This window comes from Myotis brandtii, unplaced genomic scaffold (assembly GCF_000412655.1).
Source record: "Myotis brandtii unplaced genomic scaffold, ASM41265v1 scaffold187, whole genome shotgun sequence".
NCBI lineage: Eukaryota > Metazoa > Chordata > Mammalia > Chiroptera > Vespertilionidae > Myotis > Myotis brandtii.
Window position 1 is genome coordinate 1,214,146 of NW_005356944.1, and position 17,753 is coordinate 1,231,898.

Sequence of the window (17,753 nt, forward strand, 5' to 3'; positions counted from 1 at the left end):
TCTCAGCAAAAGGTACCTCCATTCTTCATTCGCTCAGGCCAGGAACTTTGGAGACCTCCTTGAGTCGTTCTTTCCTCTCATACCCACATGCAACTCATCCGTCAGTCACATCAGCCCTCCTTCCAGGATCTGGGCCCCTCTCACAACCTCCACTGCCACTACCAGGTCCCTGGCTTCACCGGCTCCTTCTGAATGAGTAGGACAGCCTCCTAACGGTCCTCTGGCATCTGCCTTGTCCATTTCTAACCAATTCTCTACACAGCAGCCAGAGTGCTCCTTTCAGCCCTAGCCGGTTTTGCCCAGTGGATAGAGCCTCAGCCTGCGGACCAAAGGGTCCTGGGTTCGATTCTGATCAAGGGCACGTACCTCAGTTGCAGGCTCCTCCCTGGCCTGGGCCCTGGTTGGGGCTTGTGCAGGAGGCAACCAGTCAATGTGTTTCTCTCACATCGATATTTCTCTCTGTCTTTCCCTCTCTCTTCCACTCTCTGAAAATCAATGGAAAAATATCCTCGCATGAGGATTAACAAAAACAGAGTGCTCCTTTCAAATGAAAGGCCAGGTTTCCCTTGTTCACAGCTCTCCACCAGTTCTCCATCTTCCCTGGTAACTTAGCAACCGCGTAAATTCAGTCTGAAGTGTGAGGTTCTGTCTGAGCAGGCCCCTATTCCTTCTGGCCTCCTTCCATGCCCCTCTTCACTCTTCAAACACACCAAACAGGTCCACCTCATATGTCCCTTTGTCAGAGGGAACAAACTTGGCTAAAATCGTAACACCGTCTTTTTTTTTTTTTTTAATATATTTTATTGATTTTTTACAGAGAGGAAGGGAGAGAGATAGAGAGTTAGAAACATCGATGAGAGAGAAACATCGATCAGCTGCCTCCTGCACACCTCCTACTGGGGATGTGCCCACAACCCAGGTACATGCCCTTGACCGGAATCGAACCTGGAACCCTTCAGTCCACAGGCCGACGCTCTATCCACTGAGCCAAACCGGTTTCGGCACACCGTCTTTTTTTTTTTATTGATTCAGAGAGGAAGGGAGTGGGAGAGAGAGGTAGAAACATCGATGATGAGAGAGAATCATTGATTGGCTGCTTTTCTTTTCTTTTCTTTTCTTTTCTTTTCTTTTCTTTTCTTTTCTTTTCTTTTCTTTTCTTTTCTTTTCTTTTCTTTTCTTTTCTTTTCTTTTCTTTTCTTTTCTTTTCTTTTCTTTTCTTTTCTTTTCTTTTCTTTTCTTTTCTTTTCTTTTCTTTTCTTTTCTTTTCTTTTCTTTTTAAAGATATTTTTACTAGATGCCCAGTGCACAAAAATTTGTGCACTCGGGGGAGGGGGGTCCCCTCAGCCCGGCCTGTGCCCTCTCACAGTCCGGGACCCCTTGGGGGATGTCCACCTGCCAGCTTAGGCCTGCTCCCTGCTGGAGAGGCTCCCACCCGCCGCTGCACTCCCAGCTGTCAGCCTGGCTTGTGGCTGAGCGGAGCTCCCCCTGTGGGAGTGCAGTGACCATGAGGGGGCAGCTCCTGCATTGAGCGTCTGCGCCCTGGCTGTCAGTGCACCATGTCAGCATCATACTGTTAGGGTTAATTTGCATATTACCCTTTTATTATATGGGATGGATTGTTTTAGAGAGAGAGAGAAAAACACTGATATGAGAGAGAAATATTGATTGGTTGCCTCCAATACGCACCCTGACCAGGAACTGAACCAGGTGACCTTTTGGTGCACGGGACGGTGCTCAACCAGCTGAGCCACACTGGCCCAGGCCTCTCCTTTATTTTATTGCTTTGTTTTTCTCCATAGAACTTACTACCATGAGACATGTTATGTATTTGCTCTTTGGTTTAGTCTGTCTCCCTCCATTAGAGTGTGAGCTCCACGAGGACAGAGATTTTTGCTTTAGTCACTGCTGTTCTCCCAGTGCCTGGCACAGCAGTGGTTGTTGAAGTACAGACCGTCTGAAAGAGGACAACTGGGTGGCTCTCCAGGTAGCATCAAGCAGAACTGTAATACCTGTTGGGGCCACCATCCTGTTGATCTGATTGACAGCTTCGCAGCTCCAGAATGTATCTGACTTGTCCGTATATCCAGAGTTAATCATATTCTTGGGAATTGACTCGTGCTAACCTGGCTCTCAGTATTCCGATGTGTAAGTCAGATGCAAATTTACTGTTGAAGTGTGTACCCTCTCAAAGACTGAGGTGCCACATGGGGACACCCATTCCTACTATAGAGGTACTTGGGAGACTCAATTATAAATCAAAATCTGTGACCATGGAATCAGAGCTCAGTCAGTGGATTGAAATGCGCAATTTGAAATACACGTCTGAAGCTCAGAGAAGATGCAATATGGGTCTGGGCTAGAGATATGTCATATGCTGAGAACAGTACCCATCTCGTGGAAACTGCTCAATCATTGTACACCATGCATCAATAGTTCCACACAGTCAGTGCCAGGTGAGGTTGCCTGACCCTTGTCAGGTCTTGGGCAGGTGTATTCCAGTTAAAGTGGTGAATGTCAGTGGGCTTGCTTATTGTCATTAAATATTTGACTTGTGCACTTGGCAGCTCTTCTTTTGCCTCCATGCTCACCATAAATCTTCTTGTTATAATTTGGGTTTCCACGTGTCCTGCCTGACAGGAAAGGGTGTATTAACCTAAGAATATGAAGTTCCCATACCTTTGGCATAAAATTTTAGTAAATTAATAAACTGGCATCTTTGGCTATAATTTGGGTTCCTGTGTGGTGTGAGAATGTGCTTACATGAGGATAAGGTACCCACTGTATTTCTCATTACAAGTGAATAACTGGCGTGTAGTGGTAATAGTGAGTCTCATGAGCTTGGGCAGAGTGAGCACATCCCTGAGGAGTGTAAGGGCAGTTGACTTGTTGACAATCAGGTTTTATGACAAGGGCTGAGGATGAGAGAAATGAGACTGCTTTTCCCAGAGTACCATCCTCTTGCCATGTTCTGGGAGGCACACTCTCTCTTGAAATAATCCCTGTACAACATTAGCCCTAGAGTCCTACAGAGGATTGCATATTAGAAATATCTTTTGGGAAAGTAGTTTGAGAAAAATATATATCAAAACTATAAAATCTTTTCTATCTTTGACCCAACAATTCTTCCTAGTAAGACTCTCTCCTAAGGAAATAAACCAGAGTATGAGAAAAATCTATATGTGTGACAGTACGAATCTCAGCATAATTTATATTCACCCCAAATTATAAGCAGCTGATACATCCAGCAATAGAGAAGTCATTATGTAAATTATTAGTACTAGAGGCCCGATGCATGAAATTCGTGCATGGGTAGGGTCCCTAGGCCTGGCCGGCAATCCGGGCCGATCTGTGGGGCGACCGGCAGGCCGATCCAGGGGGCCCCCACTGGCACCTGCCTTGGCCACGGCCCCGCCAGTCATTGCCTCCCTCTGTGGGGCGACCCGCAGGGTGATTGCGGGGGGTGGCAGCTGGCGCCTGCCTTGGCTGGCCTGGGGCCTGTGGGCTGGGGGCACCTCCTGCATTGAGCATCTGCTCCCTCGTGGTCAGTGCGTATCATAGCGACCTATTGTTCTGCAGGTTGTTAAGCAGGTCAGTCAATTTGCATATTAGCCTTTTATTATATAGGATAAGTTCACTTTAATCAATACAGCTACTAAAAAGGATAAAGATTGTAGCAATGGCCTTGGCCAGTTTGGCTTGGTGGTCAGAGCGAAAGCCAAAGGGTCACGGATTAGATTCCCCTGTCAAGGCGTGCACGTACCTTGGTTGTAGGTTCCCCGGCCCCGAGAGGAGCGTGTGCAGGAGACAACCAACGATGTCTCTCTCTCATGTCGATGTTTCTCTCTCTCTATCCTCTTCCTTCCTCCCTTCTACTTTCTAGAAATCAATGGAAAAATAATATCCTCTGAATTACTGTAAGAAACAGTAATTTTCTTTTTTTCCATCTAAAGTAGTTATTTGTTTTTAAAAAAGAAAATTAAAAAAAGGTGAAGATTATAAAGAGATTGTGGCATTGTGGGAAAATGCTGGTAATTAATACAGACCAAAAAAATCAGTATACATAGTACTTAAACAAAGGTTTATATTTAAACTAAAATTGTAACTATTAGAATTTGTATTTTTAGTTGGAAGAATATTAAAATACAAGAAAGGAATATTAAGTAATGGTTGTTGTATAGTGTCTACCTTGCAGTTGCCACAGTAGGCAGCTTTGGTGCATGACTCAGATACACAGCCAGGAGGAGCCCAAGGGCAGACTAGCTGGCCTCCTGGTTGCGGTTTATATTTAAACTAAAGTTGTAACTATTAGAATTTGTATTTTTAGTTGGAAGAATATTAAAATACAAGAAAGGAATATTAAGTAATGGTTGTTGTATAGTGTCTACCTTGCAGTTGCCACAGTAGGCAGCTTTGGTGCATGACTCAGATACACAGCCAGGAGGAGCCCAAGGGCAGACTAGCTGGCCTCCTGGTTGCAGTCCGGGCAAGGGTTTGCCTTAGCTCTGTCAGTCAGTTATCCCAGACTTTGGGGAGCAATAGGTCTCTGGACTGCGGGTTTCATCTCCGTTCTGGGAATATCCTGGGATTCTTGCTAATGAGCAAAAACCAAAAAATGACCATCAATGAGGTGTTTGCTAAATACTCTCCAAGTATGAGCTCAACCATGTTTTCTGCCTTAGTCATTCCCTTCTCTAATTTTGCAAATGTGTGGTAGACTTTGCCAAAATAAGTAGTAACATGGTCCCATCCCTTCTCAGGAAAATGCGTCCATGCAGGTCAAAACCCATGCGTTGTTAAACTCACAGCTGTTCTAAAGCAGTTAGAGGTGGGGAAGAAGGCGACCACATGCATGATTTGACAGGACAGATGCCTGCTTGGCAGTCCTTTAGGGAAAGGTTGGCACTTTTTCATAATTGCCTTCAACATTGGGTCAGTATTCTGATAAATGCTGGCTTACAATTGCTGAAGATTTCTATATGGGATTGTGCTTGGCAGATGGGACTTTAAGACACAGTCCTAAGGAACTGTACACTTAATTAGTAACTGAGTCTAGAGAGACTGAGATTTTGTTTTCTATTTTGTTTCTAGGGTTCTCAGAAGCGAGCTGTCACCACCCCAGAAACTCCCCTAACAAAAAGGAGGGTGTCTGCCCGCAGCCCCCAGGTGCTCCTCTCACCATCGAGTTTCTCTCCAAGGTAGGAATTAATTCGGCTGCCAGAAAGCCTGCCTGCCCTCCCCTTTCTCTGGTTATCTGGTGGAGGCTAACCCCACCATTAAATTAAATGGGGGGTAACTTATTGAATGGGGTGGACGGACACCCGCCGCCGTGAACTGGCTGGAGAGCCTATTGCCCTGTGCCCTTCCTGCGTTCTCTTCCTGTGTGGAAAATTACTGTTTCTTACAGTAATTCAGGAAACTCACTTTCCACCCACTTTCTGGGGCTCGTTTCCTAGATCAGGAACTGATATCTTGACTGGAAACAACCTGTCTATTCAGGAGTCTGAGTCCTCCCAGTCCTGCCAGCGGAGGCACAGCGCCTTTCACCTGCTTCTCTGTTAGTCCGTGTGTCGTTGGGTTTCTTTTTCTTTTTTTCCATCTAAAGTAGTTATTTGTTTTTAAAAAAGAAAAGCACGTATCTTTGTTCATAATGTTGCATAACCTGTTATTGTGCCACCTCAGGTTACAGCTGGCTTCTGAGAGTTTTCTTGTCACTGTGGATCTGCACTGACTTAATTGGTGTTTTGTCCCTGCAGCCACTTCTGCACGCGAATCCACAGAGATCATACGTGATTTTTTGAAATCCGTAAATGACACGTCTCATATTAGAGAATTCCATAGGTGAGGGCTGTGCTGCATGGAAGAAAGGTTTGTGGGATGAGGCTGAGGAACAGAACTGCTAACCGTCTAGGGCAGGGGTGAGGAACCTTTTCTCTGTCAAGGGCCCTTTCGAAGGCCATACAAAATTATCAACTTAAAAATGAGCCTGCTATATTTGGTCAAACATTAATTAACTCACCCCTAATGCCTTGGCAGGGCCAAATGATTTTGCAGGCCTCATATGGCCCGTGGGCCAGACGTTCCCCACCCTTGGTCTAGGGAAATGCTGGCTGCCAGGATCACCACCTCCACTTTGCATCACTTCTAGGCAAGCATAGCTTAAGATTCCTGTTGCTTTAGAAAGGAGGTGATGGCAGTCGGGCAAGATGAGCCGTCACTGGGTTCTAAAGGACAATTGGACTTTCGTGTGGTCCACTGCTGCTTTGGGGAGTTGTCAGATTTTTTAGAAGCGAACTTTCTAGACTGACAAAGGCGCCTGTGAAACTTGGTGTATAAAAGTGGTTCTCGTAGGTGGGCCAGCACTACTACACTGGTCGTATCTCTGAACAAGCCGTCCTTTGAAACCTGTAGATCTCTGTACAGCTGACCTCGTGTGAGTGTTTCGGCTCCTTAAAGGGCCGGCGGTCACAGACATCCCACGAGCTTGGCAGGGAGGGGCTTGGAGAAGTCAGGGATACGCTGCCTAGTCATTTTTAAATGCACGCTAATAAAGCCGACATCAGAAACTGGTTCTGTAATTTATGAAAGTAACTTCTAAATTATTCAGGTGGAGGCAGCCCTGGAGATGGAGATAATTAACTGAGTCATTTTCTGTAGCCTCTCTGTGGAAAGACGGAACGATGGCCCCGCTTGCTGTGGGGCCCACGTACAGCTGGTTCCTGCAGAGTTTCGGTGCATTAAATAAGCCTGTTTTAAATAGACCTCTGCAAGTTATGTTCACAGCCAAAGGATTAGAAGGCCTCACTGTCATCTAAGCGGGTAGCACAGTCAGTGTTCTTGGAGGTGTACTTTACCCCTGGGGAGTGGAAATGTGAGAGCATGTCAGTTGAGCCTTGCAGAATGGGAGTTTGTTCACCAGCTGACCAGATTCATTACATCTCCACCGCCATGGACACTGGGAAGTTGGTTCATTTCACTTAACTTCATTTTGTTGTTGTTTCCACCTTGAACTATATGGCGAGGGAATATATACATGCACAGCAACCTTTGGCTTGTCCAAAGTTCCAGGCTCTGACGATGTTCTAATAAATGCTAAATATTCACAAGAAGGAAAGAAAATGGTACTCGAAGTTTGCTTTTTAATCAGTTCAGAGTTTGGGTTTCGCTTCCTTTGTTTAGTTTTCAGCCAGGAGAACGACCTTACAAAATCTCTCTCTGTCGCTAAACTTCTCTAACATGGTTGGGATTGCTCAACTTGGTCTTCCTCAGCCTCTCATTCCTGAAATTCCTTAAAGGTCTGGGTATGTCTGACCCCATTAAGCTGATTAGATTTACAAACCCCAGCCTGATGTCTCTCCAATCCCCATTTCCAAAAGGCAGCCTCACTTTACTCCCGTCTTTACACATTAACACAGTAATGTTCATCTCTTTTGCTTCCAATTAGTGCTACTCCCTCCCAGAAATATAACTCGAGAAATAACCGCGGAGAAGTGGTTACCTCCTTCGGCTCAGCACAGGGAGTGTCTTGGTCCGGGAGAGGAGGAGCCGGTATCATCAGCCTGAAGGTCTTGGGGTGTCCAGAATCACTAACTGGGAGCTACAAGTTCATGTTCCAGAAGCTCCCAGATATTCGAGAAGGTGATTGTTTTTCCCTTTGGAATTCTGGAGGATATAAAACCACCTGGAAGGGTTTAGAGTAAGGAGCAAAGCGTCAGCTAGGCTGCAGAGCAAGTTCCAGGGTTGCCTTTGAATACGCAAGTTCGTAGGTGTCCTCTGGGGCCCCTATTAGTGCAGGGACATGAGATGATACTCTCAGTAATTCTCCCAAGTGACTTCCGTTTGCTAAAGAAAAGTGCTAAAGGAAAAGCACATAACCATTTCTCAGTAACAACTACTGGAACTATGTAAAGGAAGCCAATTAAAGTATTAAAGCAGAAACATTTATGGCTTCTTCCTGGTAAAGAATGGGCGACTGTCCAGGTTGGCCTTGACTTGCCCTGGTCCTCACGGATGACCTGAGTAACAGGAAGGCTGTGGGTGGGGATCATGCTGCCCCTGGGACTGTGCCACGCGATCCCCTGTGGCCAGAAGGAAGGCCAGCTTCAGCAGCAAGTATCAGGCAACTGGCTAGGGCTTTAGAAAGTATAAACTGGCCGGATCTCCTAAGCACCCTTCCTGCTTCTGTAAAATGACTGGCGTTAATGTTTGACAGTGTGCTGTGTTTTCTCTTTTTGGCAAGTGCAATGTCTTAAACACAATATTTTTTCCCCTTGGGATTTCAGTTCTGACCTGTAAGATAGAAGAACTTGGCAGTGAACTCAAGGAACATTACAAGATTGAGGCTTTTACTCCTGTTCTAGTTCCAGCACAAGTAAGAATTGTTCCAATAGTCCTTTCTAATTAATACTATATTGTTTAATCCCTGGTGAAAATCCTCTTGTGTCCCTTTTCACTTCTTGTCTACATGCTAGTTAGAACATCTACCCTGGTTCGATTTGGTAAAATGGGTCCTTTTGAAGAAAGACTTACAAATCCTCTCTGGTTTATGACACAGTCATTGTCTTTGCACTTGGGTTCGGATCCTGCACACAGCAAAGATGGAGGGCCTTAAGCATTCAGTGTCAGAATGTGAGGACAACAGCAAGGGTAGGAGTTCCAGAAACGGGTTTCACAGTCTCTTCCTTGTTTGGTCTCTGTTGTGATGAACTAGCTGCTGCCAATAGTGTCTTTACATCGTGGTTTAATCTGGCATATGTGCCAGTGCATTCGAAACAGTGGTTCTCAACCTTCCTCATGCCGCGACCCTTTAATACAGTTTCTCATGTTGTGGTGACCCCCAACCATAAAATTATTTTCGTTGCTACTTCATAACTGTAATTTTGCTACTGTTATGAATCGTAATGTAAATATATGATATGCAGGATGTATTTTCATTGTTCGCGACCCACAGGTTGAGAACTGCTGCTAGAGGGAGATGTGTTCTAGAAGAGTCTTTAAGGTACCTCGGTCATATGTTTTCATTCTGAGAAGAATGACCAGTTGGGGAAGATAATGTGAAACCATGTGATATGAGGAAGTTTGGGAGGAACTGGGAGGAAGTAGTGGAGGGGGGACAAGGATGCATGATCTTGTGGGAAAAGATTAGACTTCCTCAGTTTGCCTCAAGGAATGGGAACAGGACAGAAAAAGCCACAGGAAGAGAAATTTCAGCCCAATTTAACGAAGAACTTCCGGTTAAGAGGCAGTAAGTATAGTGTGTGGTTAAGGATATGGCTGTAGAGCAGGGGTGGAGAACCTTTTTTCTGCCAAGGGCCATTTGGATATTTATAACATCATTCACAGGCCACACAAAATTATCAACTGAAAAATTAACACACACACACCCCCCCCCAAAAAAATTAGCCTGTTATACTTGGTTAAACATTTAATTAACTCACCCCTAATGCCTTGGCAGGGCCAGACCAAATGATTTTACAGGCCTCATACAGCCCATGGGCCGGATGTTCTCCATCCCTGCAATAGAGCCAAACTTCCAGGCTTCAAAGCCAGGCTTCACTCACTGTTTAACCTTGACTAAATAATCTAGTGTCTCTGTTGCTCAGTTTTCTCGTCTGTAAAATGGGTGCAGTAATAGTATCCCCCTCGCAGTTGTTGTGAGGACTAAATGAGTTAATACACATAAGCCTTTAGAACAGTGCCTGGTACATAAGCTCAATACATGTGAGCTATTATTAACAGCTATAGCTATGCAGAGATGCAGTGGGCTGCTCTCGGGGTGTGGGGGCAAGTTCCCCTTCATAGAGATGCTCAAGCTTAATGGTGTCACTTAGAGGGTCTCAAGCATTAGGTGGGCAGACTGGACCCCTTTAAGAGCTCTAACACCCCTGAGAGTCGGTGATGACGCCCATCACTAGCGTAAAATGATACCCGCCAAAATAAGGTGTGTTGTGATTTGGGTTTTGCTTTGCTATTCACCCTGTTGACTTCAGAATTTGAGCTTCTGTCCCAAAGATTGTATCGTTCTTTTGTTGCAACCTTCCTTCCGCAGGAGCCTGTCACGCTGCTGGGCCAGATCGGCTGTGATAGCAATGGGAAGCTGAACAACAAGTCGGTGATTCTGGAGGGAGACCGAGAACATTCCTCTGGCGCTCGAGTTCCAGTGGATTTATCTGAGCTCAAAGAATACTCTCTGTTTCCCGGGCAGGTGAGACGGGACGCGGCATGCTCTTTCTTCTGCAGTCTGTCTGCTGGGCTGTGGCTGTAGGAATAAGCTTTTCATCGCTGGCCTCTGCTCCTGGCTTTCAGCCTCTGCTGCCATGAGATGTGCCTGGGGCACGGGCCCAGCAGCAGACACCGGTGAGGGGATTCCGATTTGCCCTCATGTGCTCTGATCTTGGCTCTGGAATCCGAGGCCCAGGTTCAGATCCCAGCTCCACCCCGTGAGGTGTGTGATTGTGGCCATTTTAGTTAGCCAGAGTGGCTTCATCTGTGAAATAGGAATAATAATTCTTACCTCATAGGGTTGTTGTAAAAGTTAGGTCATGGTGTAAAGCATAATTATTATTACTAATACAACCCCCTTAATTTGGTTTCTACAAAAATACTGCCAAGTTTACAATTACAAAATGAGAGTAGCTGGACAATACTTTTAATTACATCAAAATAATTTATTCCTGACCTCTCGTTTATCTCCCGTTTTGCTTCTTGTCTTTCAGGTTGTAGTTATGGAAGGAATCAACACCACTGGTAGACAGCTTGTTGCCACTAAACTCTACGAGGTACCATGGTCCCCCGCCCTCCCTCCAGGTCTGCCACGGGCACGGATGTGCACTTTGTCCTTTTTCAGAGCCTATTTACTTGCTTCTCAATTCTCTCTCTGGAGTGGGAACCCACCTCTAGGCCAGGGGTAGTAAACTTTCTGTAAAGGGCCAGAGAGTAAATATTTAATAACCACAGCCATAGACAACGTGTAAACCCATGAGTGCCTGTGTGCCTGTTACAAAATAGGTGGTGGCCAGATTTGGCCCAGGCCGCAGTTTACCGGTCCCTGCTCTAGGCAATAATCTTCCGCAGATTTTCGTAGGATGCAGGGAGAGTAGCAGACACCCCGCTCTCCCCTCCTTCCCTGGGACACTCCCACTTTGCTCCCACTTTTTGCTGGGTGTCCTGTGAGTTTGCTGTGACCTCCCATTTTCTGGGTTTCTTTGTCGCTCTGAGCAAATATAGAAAAACGGCAGATAACATCAGCTCTGTGAGCCTTTAGCTCCATGGAGCAAGACAGCTGCAAACATGCCCCGTTCGGAGCCCACCCTTTTCCTTACCAAAGCGATGCCTGGAGCACGACCTCAGTGTCGTTTTTCCTGTTCTTAAGGGTGTGCCACTTCCGTTTTATCAGCCCGCCGAAGAGGACGGAGGTAAGTTCGGGTTCAAGCACTGTTGTGCCAACACTGACGGGGTGGGCCAGGGCCCAGGAGGGCAGTGCCGCAGGGATGGAGGAGGAAGCCGCAGCGATGGCGGCCCGTGGGAGGCAGGGGTCTGGCCACCTGGGTTCTGAGTACGGAGGTGTGTCGTTCAATGCTAATGTTAATAGGTATTTGAAGGTTGCTCTGAAAAAGGAAAACTAGGAGCTATTTAAAAAAGAATTTCTGCCGTAACCGGTTTGGCTCAGTGGATAGAGCATCGGCCTGTGGACTCAAGGGTCCCAGGTTCGATTCCGGTCAAGGGCATGTACCTTCGTTGCGGGCACATCCCCAGTGGGAGGTGTGCAGGAGGCAGCTGATCAATGTATCTCTCTCATCGATGTTTCTAACTCTCTATCCCTCTCCCTTCCTCTCTGTAAAAAATCAATAAAATATATTTAAAAAAAAAAAAGAATTTCTTTAAATGCAATGTGGTCCCCTAGATTGGATCCTGGAAAAGGGATGTTACTGGAAAACTAGTGACATCCACATCGAGTCAGGAACCGTTAGCAGTGATGTATCGACGCTAATTCCTTCCTTTTGACAAACGTAGGAAAGATGCCGCCATCAGGGCCACTGGGTGAAAAGCATACATACAGCAACTCTGTACTATCTTTGCTATAAGTCTAAGGTGATTCCAAAATTAAAAGTTCATTTAAAAAATTAGATGAATTTCTAAGAGAGCCTAGAGTTGTCTGGTAACTAAACCAGATGGGAAAAGACAAAAATAAATTTTAACAAACTTTGCTTCAAAATATTTTAAAGCATTTTTTTAAAATATTTTTTTATTGATTTCAGAGAGGGAGAGAGAGATAGAAACATCAGTAAGAGAGAATCATTGATCAGCTGCCTCCTGCATGCCCCTACTGGGGATCGAGCCCGCAACCCAGGCATGTGCCCTAGACTGGAATCGAACCCGGGGCCCTTTAGTCTGCAGGCCGACACTCTATCCACTGAGCCAAACTGGCTAGGGCTTAAAACATTTTTGTAAGGAAAGAAGACTATTAAGGATTCACAGTGAGATGGCCACCACCCATACACATTAATAGTGTATGAGGTGGTTCTTGGCGACAACATAGAATGAGGAATGAAATTTAGGAATGATGATACTGTGCGTTTTATCAGAAAACATGTGTTTATGGCAGTATGAGTAGCATGGTGGTGTTAGGTCAGCTTCAGAGAATGAAAAGAAACGAACATGGTTGCCCTAACCAGTTTGGCTTAGTGGATAGAGCGTTCGCCTGCGGACCAAAGGGTCCTGGATTCAATTCTGATCAAGGGCATGCAGGCTCCTCCCTGGCCCGAGCCCTGTTCGGGGCTCGTGCAGGAGGCAACCAATCGGTGTGTTTTCTCTCACATTGATGTTTCTCTCTGTCTTTCCCTCTCTCTTCTATTCTCCCTAAAAATCAATGGAAAAATATTCTCATATGAGGATTAGCAAAAGAAAGAAAAGAAAGGAAAGGAAAGGAAAGGAAAGGAAAGGAAAGGAAAGGAAAGGAAAGGAAAGGACAAGGAAGGAAGGAAGAGAGAGAGGGGAGAGAGGAGAGGAGAGGAGAGGAGATTGAAAAGAAAAGGAAAAGAAAAAAAAGAAAGGTGCCTGAGATGCCCAGAGCCTGAGCTGTGTGCCAGGGAAGCCTGGAAGCAGCTGAGTGTGGTGTCAGTGATGTTGTGAGCAGGGTGTGGAGCGAGGCACTCCTGGACACAGGAAGATGTGGGTCTTGCCCTGCTGGCACTTGCTAGTTGCCCTGGGTTTACATCTCCTGTAGGTACTGAAGAACCAAATTTAACTTTGCCCCCTGCTCTGTATGAAACTTACTCTTCCCGTTGAGCGTTGAGCTCTCTGTCTCAGTTGATGGTATTGTTACCTGTGAATTTGTTATTTCTATGGCAAAAGGGACTTTACAGATGTGAATAAATGAAGGCTCTTGAGCTGGGTTTACCCTGGATTATCCAGGGAGGCCCAGTGTAGTGACGGGGTCATTAAGAGGGAGGGCAGGAGGCTCAGCTTCTGAGACTAGACATGTTAGGCTGCTGGCTTTGAGGATGGAGGAGGGGCATGAGCCAAGGAATATGGGTGGCCCTGGAAGTGAAAAAAGTCAAGGAAACAGATTCAAACCTCCAGAAGGAACACAGCCCTGCCAGCACCTTGATTGTAGGACTTCTGACCTCTAGAACTGTGAAATAGATGCGTGTTGTTTTAAGTCACTAATTGTGGTAATTTGTTGCAGCTGCATGTTAAGAAGTCCGGGATCTTTGGATTTTGTTGTTTTGTTGCAAGCTACAGAAACTGGTTCAGACCACCTTAAGAAAAAGAGCATTTGTTAGAGGAAGTCCAGGTAGCTCACAGACTGGACAGGCGGCTAGAAATCCAGGCTAGAACCAGAATAGGAGCTAGCAACTCTAGGTGTTCAGGTAGCAGGAATTCCCCACTGTCTCATCCGGTCACCTCTGCTGGAATAGGTCAGCTCCAGCCTTTTTTCTCTCCTTGGTAAGAAAATCGTTCACCTTGAGATTCCAGAACCTGGGAGGAGAGTAAGGGGCTGACACTGGGTCACGTGCCTGTCCCGTGGCCAGGGGAGGACAGTGCACCTAATTTACAGCCCCTCCCTCCCAAGGCTGCTCTATGGAGGAGGCAGCTGGTTCTCCGAAGGAAAGCAGATGCTGTGAGGAAAAGGGCAACACAGGAGTGGCCAGAGCACAGCACCCCTGCACCCCATCCCGCAGCAGCTGCTCATTCCCAGCCTTGCACCCCAGCCTGTTCAGGGACAGTTTCAGTTTTACAAGATGAAGAGTTATGGAGACGGGTGGTAGTGATGGTTGCACAACATTGTGAATTTATTTATTTAATACCACTGAAATGTTAAGATGGTTAAGATGGTAAACTGTGTTATATGTATTTTACCACAATAAAAAAATTAGGGGGAGCCCTTGCCAGGTGGCTCAATTGGTTGGAGCATCATCCCATACACCAAAAGGTTGCAGGTTCGATCCCCATTTGGGGCAACGTACGAGAGGCAACCAATCAATGTTGCGCTCTCACATCAGTGTTTCTCTCTCTCTGTCTTTCTCCCTTCCTCTCTCTCTAAAAATAAATTAAAACAAAACAAAACACCAAACAAACAGCCTCGGGTGAGGATTAAAAAGAAAAGTTAGGGGGGAAATATAAGCAAACCTCACTTTGATCAGTACTCTCCTGACTGCCACTTTCCTCCCGCCACTCCCGTGCGCTGCTAGGAGCGTGCCTGTCATGTGGTCCAGTTATTTGCATGCCCACCTGTGCACCTGCTGGTGGAGGATCCTGTGAGGATAGGAATGTGGTCTTACTCCTCTTGGGTTTCCCGAGTTGCACACACAAGGAGACTCATTAATTGAACCCTGTGGCATTTCTCCCTAATTGTCCTTTCTCCCACCGTCCCAGGATCTTCTAATCAACACCTTACCATCCTTTCTCTCTTAGATTTTGAGCAAAACATGGTCCTGGTGGCCTGTGGACCATACACCACATCTGACAGCATCACGTATGACCCCCTGCTTGACCTGATCACCATCATCAACCATGACCGGCCGGACGTCTGCATCCTGGTAGGAGGCCCTCCCGGGGCAGCTTCGCTCAGACAGGCACCAGTGGGAAAACCAGGCAGTTCTTCAGAAAAAGATCCAGCGCGGGTCTAAATTCTTAGGAAGCGTTTCGGATTCTCCTCCTTTTTTTTTTTTTTCTCTCCTCCCTTATAAAAATATTTTTTAGCTCTTCATTTGCATCTTTGGAGAGGTGTACATGTCCACAGGCCTTAATTTAATCTAAAAGCCCAGCATCTTTCCATCCTTCCTTGTCTTTACAGGATCCTGGCCTCTGTGTCATTACTCCAAGTTCTGAACTGTCCTCTTTTTAAGTGCAGAGCACTGCTGTTAGCAGCGTGGTAGATTTCCCTTGCTAGGTTTTAGAACAGTGGTTCTCAACCTTCCTAATGCCGCGACCCTTTAATATAGTTCCCATGTTGTGGTGACCCCCAATTTCATTGTTACAAATTGAACATAATTAAAGCACAGTGATTAATCACAAAAACAATATGTAATTATATATGTGTTTTCCGATGGTCTTAGGCTACCCCTTTGAAAGTGTCGTTCGACCCCCAAAGGGGTCTCGACCCACAGGTTGAGAACCGCTGGTTTAGAAGGTTAGAAAAAGCCCAGTGTTGTAGGAGGCTGTACCCTGGTTATGGGGCCATGACAGCCTCCCTGCTTCCAGGGCTCACGGCCTCTGTCTGATCTTGGCTGGGGGCACCCACCCCATCTGCTAACTGTCCCAGGCTCTACACGCAGCCTTGGCAGGACAGATGGGCGCGGAGAAAGAACTGCTGGGGGGGTGGTGGTTATGAAGGCGCTCACGGACGCACGTGGTTCTGATTTGGTTCTTTCGTTTCTCCCCTCGCCCTCATCTGTAGTTTGGCCCTTTCCTGGATGCTAAGCATGAGCAGGTTGAGGTAAGTGACTGGGATGAGGGGGAGGGTGGTGGATACTTGCATTCAATTGCGCCCTCAGTGTTAGTCATCTCTTTTTATTTTATTTTATGTTTTTATTGTTTTTGTTGTTAATCCTCACCTGAGGCTATTTTTTATTTTGTTTTATTTTTTAAAATATATTTTTATTGACTTCAGAGAAGAAGGGAGAGAGAGATAGAAACATTGATGAGAGAGAAACATCATAGATCGGCTGCCTCCTGCCCACCCCCTATTGGGGATCGAGTTGGGCATGTGCCCTGTCCGGGAATCGAACCACGATCTCTTGGTTCCTGACTCGAGGCTCAACCACTGAGACACACTGGCTGGGCTATTTTCATCTCTTGGAGTTACCCTGCATCTAATCCCTATAGCTAGTCAGAACGACATTGTAGTGGGAATTTAAATAAAGATATGGAATGTGAGAGCTTCGTTTCACCAGAATCCAAGGCCATTTGGAAGCTGGGGGAGGGAAATACAAATACATGAGTCCTGGTGTTCCTCTGTGACGCCTGACACCAAGGCCAGAGGGCGTCGGCACAGATGCAGGGAAGTCCCTTACCACCGCTCCCCTCAGCTCCGTGGCCCAGTCCTGCTGTCCCTGATGCACTAACACAACTGGCCCTTCCCGGACATCTACCCAGACGCTCATCCTTTTAGTGTTTCAGCTTATATTCAAGAGGATTAATTATTTCCTGATCTCCTTTCCTGTCCCCACTAGACCCAGCTCCTTGAGGACAGAGAGCTGTCCTCCTTTGCACCCCCTTCAGCTCTTAGCTCAGCAGCTGGTACATGGGGTCATCTAATGTTAAACAAATGAATCATCGCCAAATGTCCACCCTCTAAATCTTTTCTTGCAGAACTGTCTCCTGACAAGTCCATTTGAAGATGTTTTCAAGCAGTGTCTACGCACGATTATTGAAGGGACACGAAGGTCAGAATTTAAAAATACTACCTTAAGCTGCCTAGGCTTCTCCTGGGCTTCCTTCTCATTAAAAAACTGAAATTGTTCAAAAGGAGGGGTAGTTCCTATCCTTCCATCTTTTGAACTAGGGATCAGATAGAACTCTTGAACTTCAAGTGCACAGACGCTGCGTTGAGGCGTCTTTGTAAACCACAAAGATAAACACACTTGACGTTGCTCTTCCCTTGCTCGCTCTGTACTTCCTTCCTTTTCTCACTCCTGTTCAAATACACTCATGTTCCACGGAATCTTCCCAGGATGTTCCTGGGAAGTGTGTGATGATTTACACAGCAAAATCCCGAGAGGCCTAGCCCTCTTATTGTGTGAGTGATTGTTGGGGTGAGCCCGAGTCCTTCCCCTGAGTCACTGCTTGCCCACATTTTGTGGGCATCGCCGGTGGCCAGAGCAGCCGTGGTAGAAACTCAGGGTGGGGACCTTGGATCCCTGCCATCGACCCGGGGAAGGAGCTGTGGCAGGTCACAGGGTGACGAGAAGAATGTGCAGCTCTAACTTGAGAGAAAAGGTGCTATTCCAGGAACAGTCACTTCCTGTCCCTTTTCCTCCGGGGCTGGGTTTGGGAGAGATCGGTGTTGGTGATAGATGTCTCTGGGGATTTGCTTGCCTGTAGCTGAGCTCATAAAAAACCAGCATTCCTGAGGATAAGCTTTTAAAAACAAGTCTGTAACAAAGGTAGATTTTAAAACAAGATGTTTACTCTTCCACCCCTTGACCGAGTGAACTGATCACAGGGTCGATTAGCCTGAATACTACCTTCCTGTACCGGCAGCACCATGGCCGGTATGGTAGGCCTCATGGATGGGGGGGGGGGGGGGGGGG

The 17,753-nt window shown here is 46.4% G+C and overlaps 1 protein-coding gene across 3 annotated transcripts in view; it reads left to right on the plus strand.

Moving 5' to 3' along the window:
• The window catches only part of POLA2 (polymerase (DNA directed), alpha 2, accessory subunit), a 30,663-nt gene that overhangs the window by 6,979 nt on the left and 5,931 nt on the right, over nucleotides 1–17,753 (plus strand). For all 3 annotated transcript variants that reach the window (XM_005864227.2, XM_014538035.1, XM_005864228.2), the window contains exons 5-13: nucleotides 5,089–5,195; nucleotides 7,442–7,635; nucleotides 8,280–8,368; nucleotides 10,046–10,201; nucleotides 10,713–10,775; nucleotides 11,369–11,411; nucleotides 14,914–15,038; nucleotides 15,899–15,937; nucleotides 16,813–16,886. In XM_005864227.2, the coding sequence (XP_005864289.1) occupies nucleotides 5,089–5,195; nucleotides 7,442–7,635; nucleotides 8,280–8,368; nucleotides 10,046–10,201; nucleotides 10,713–10,775; nucleotides 11,369–11,411; nucleotides 14,914–15,038; nucleotides 15,899–15,937; nucleotides 16,813–16,886 (890 nt within the window). The remainder of the gene's footprint in view (nucleotides 1–5,088; nucleotides 5,196–7,441; nucleotides 7,636–8,279; nucleotides 8,369–10,045; nucleotides 10,202–10,712; nucleotides 10,776–11,368; nucleotides 11,412–14,913; nucleotides 15,039–15,898; nucleotides 15,938–16,812; nucleotides 16,887–17,753) is intronic.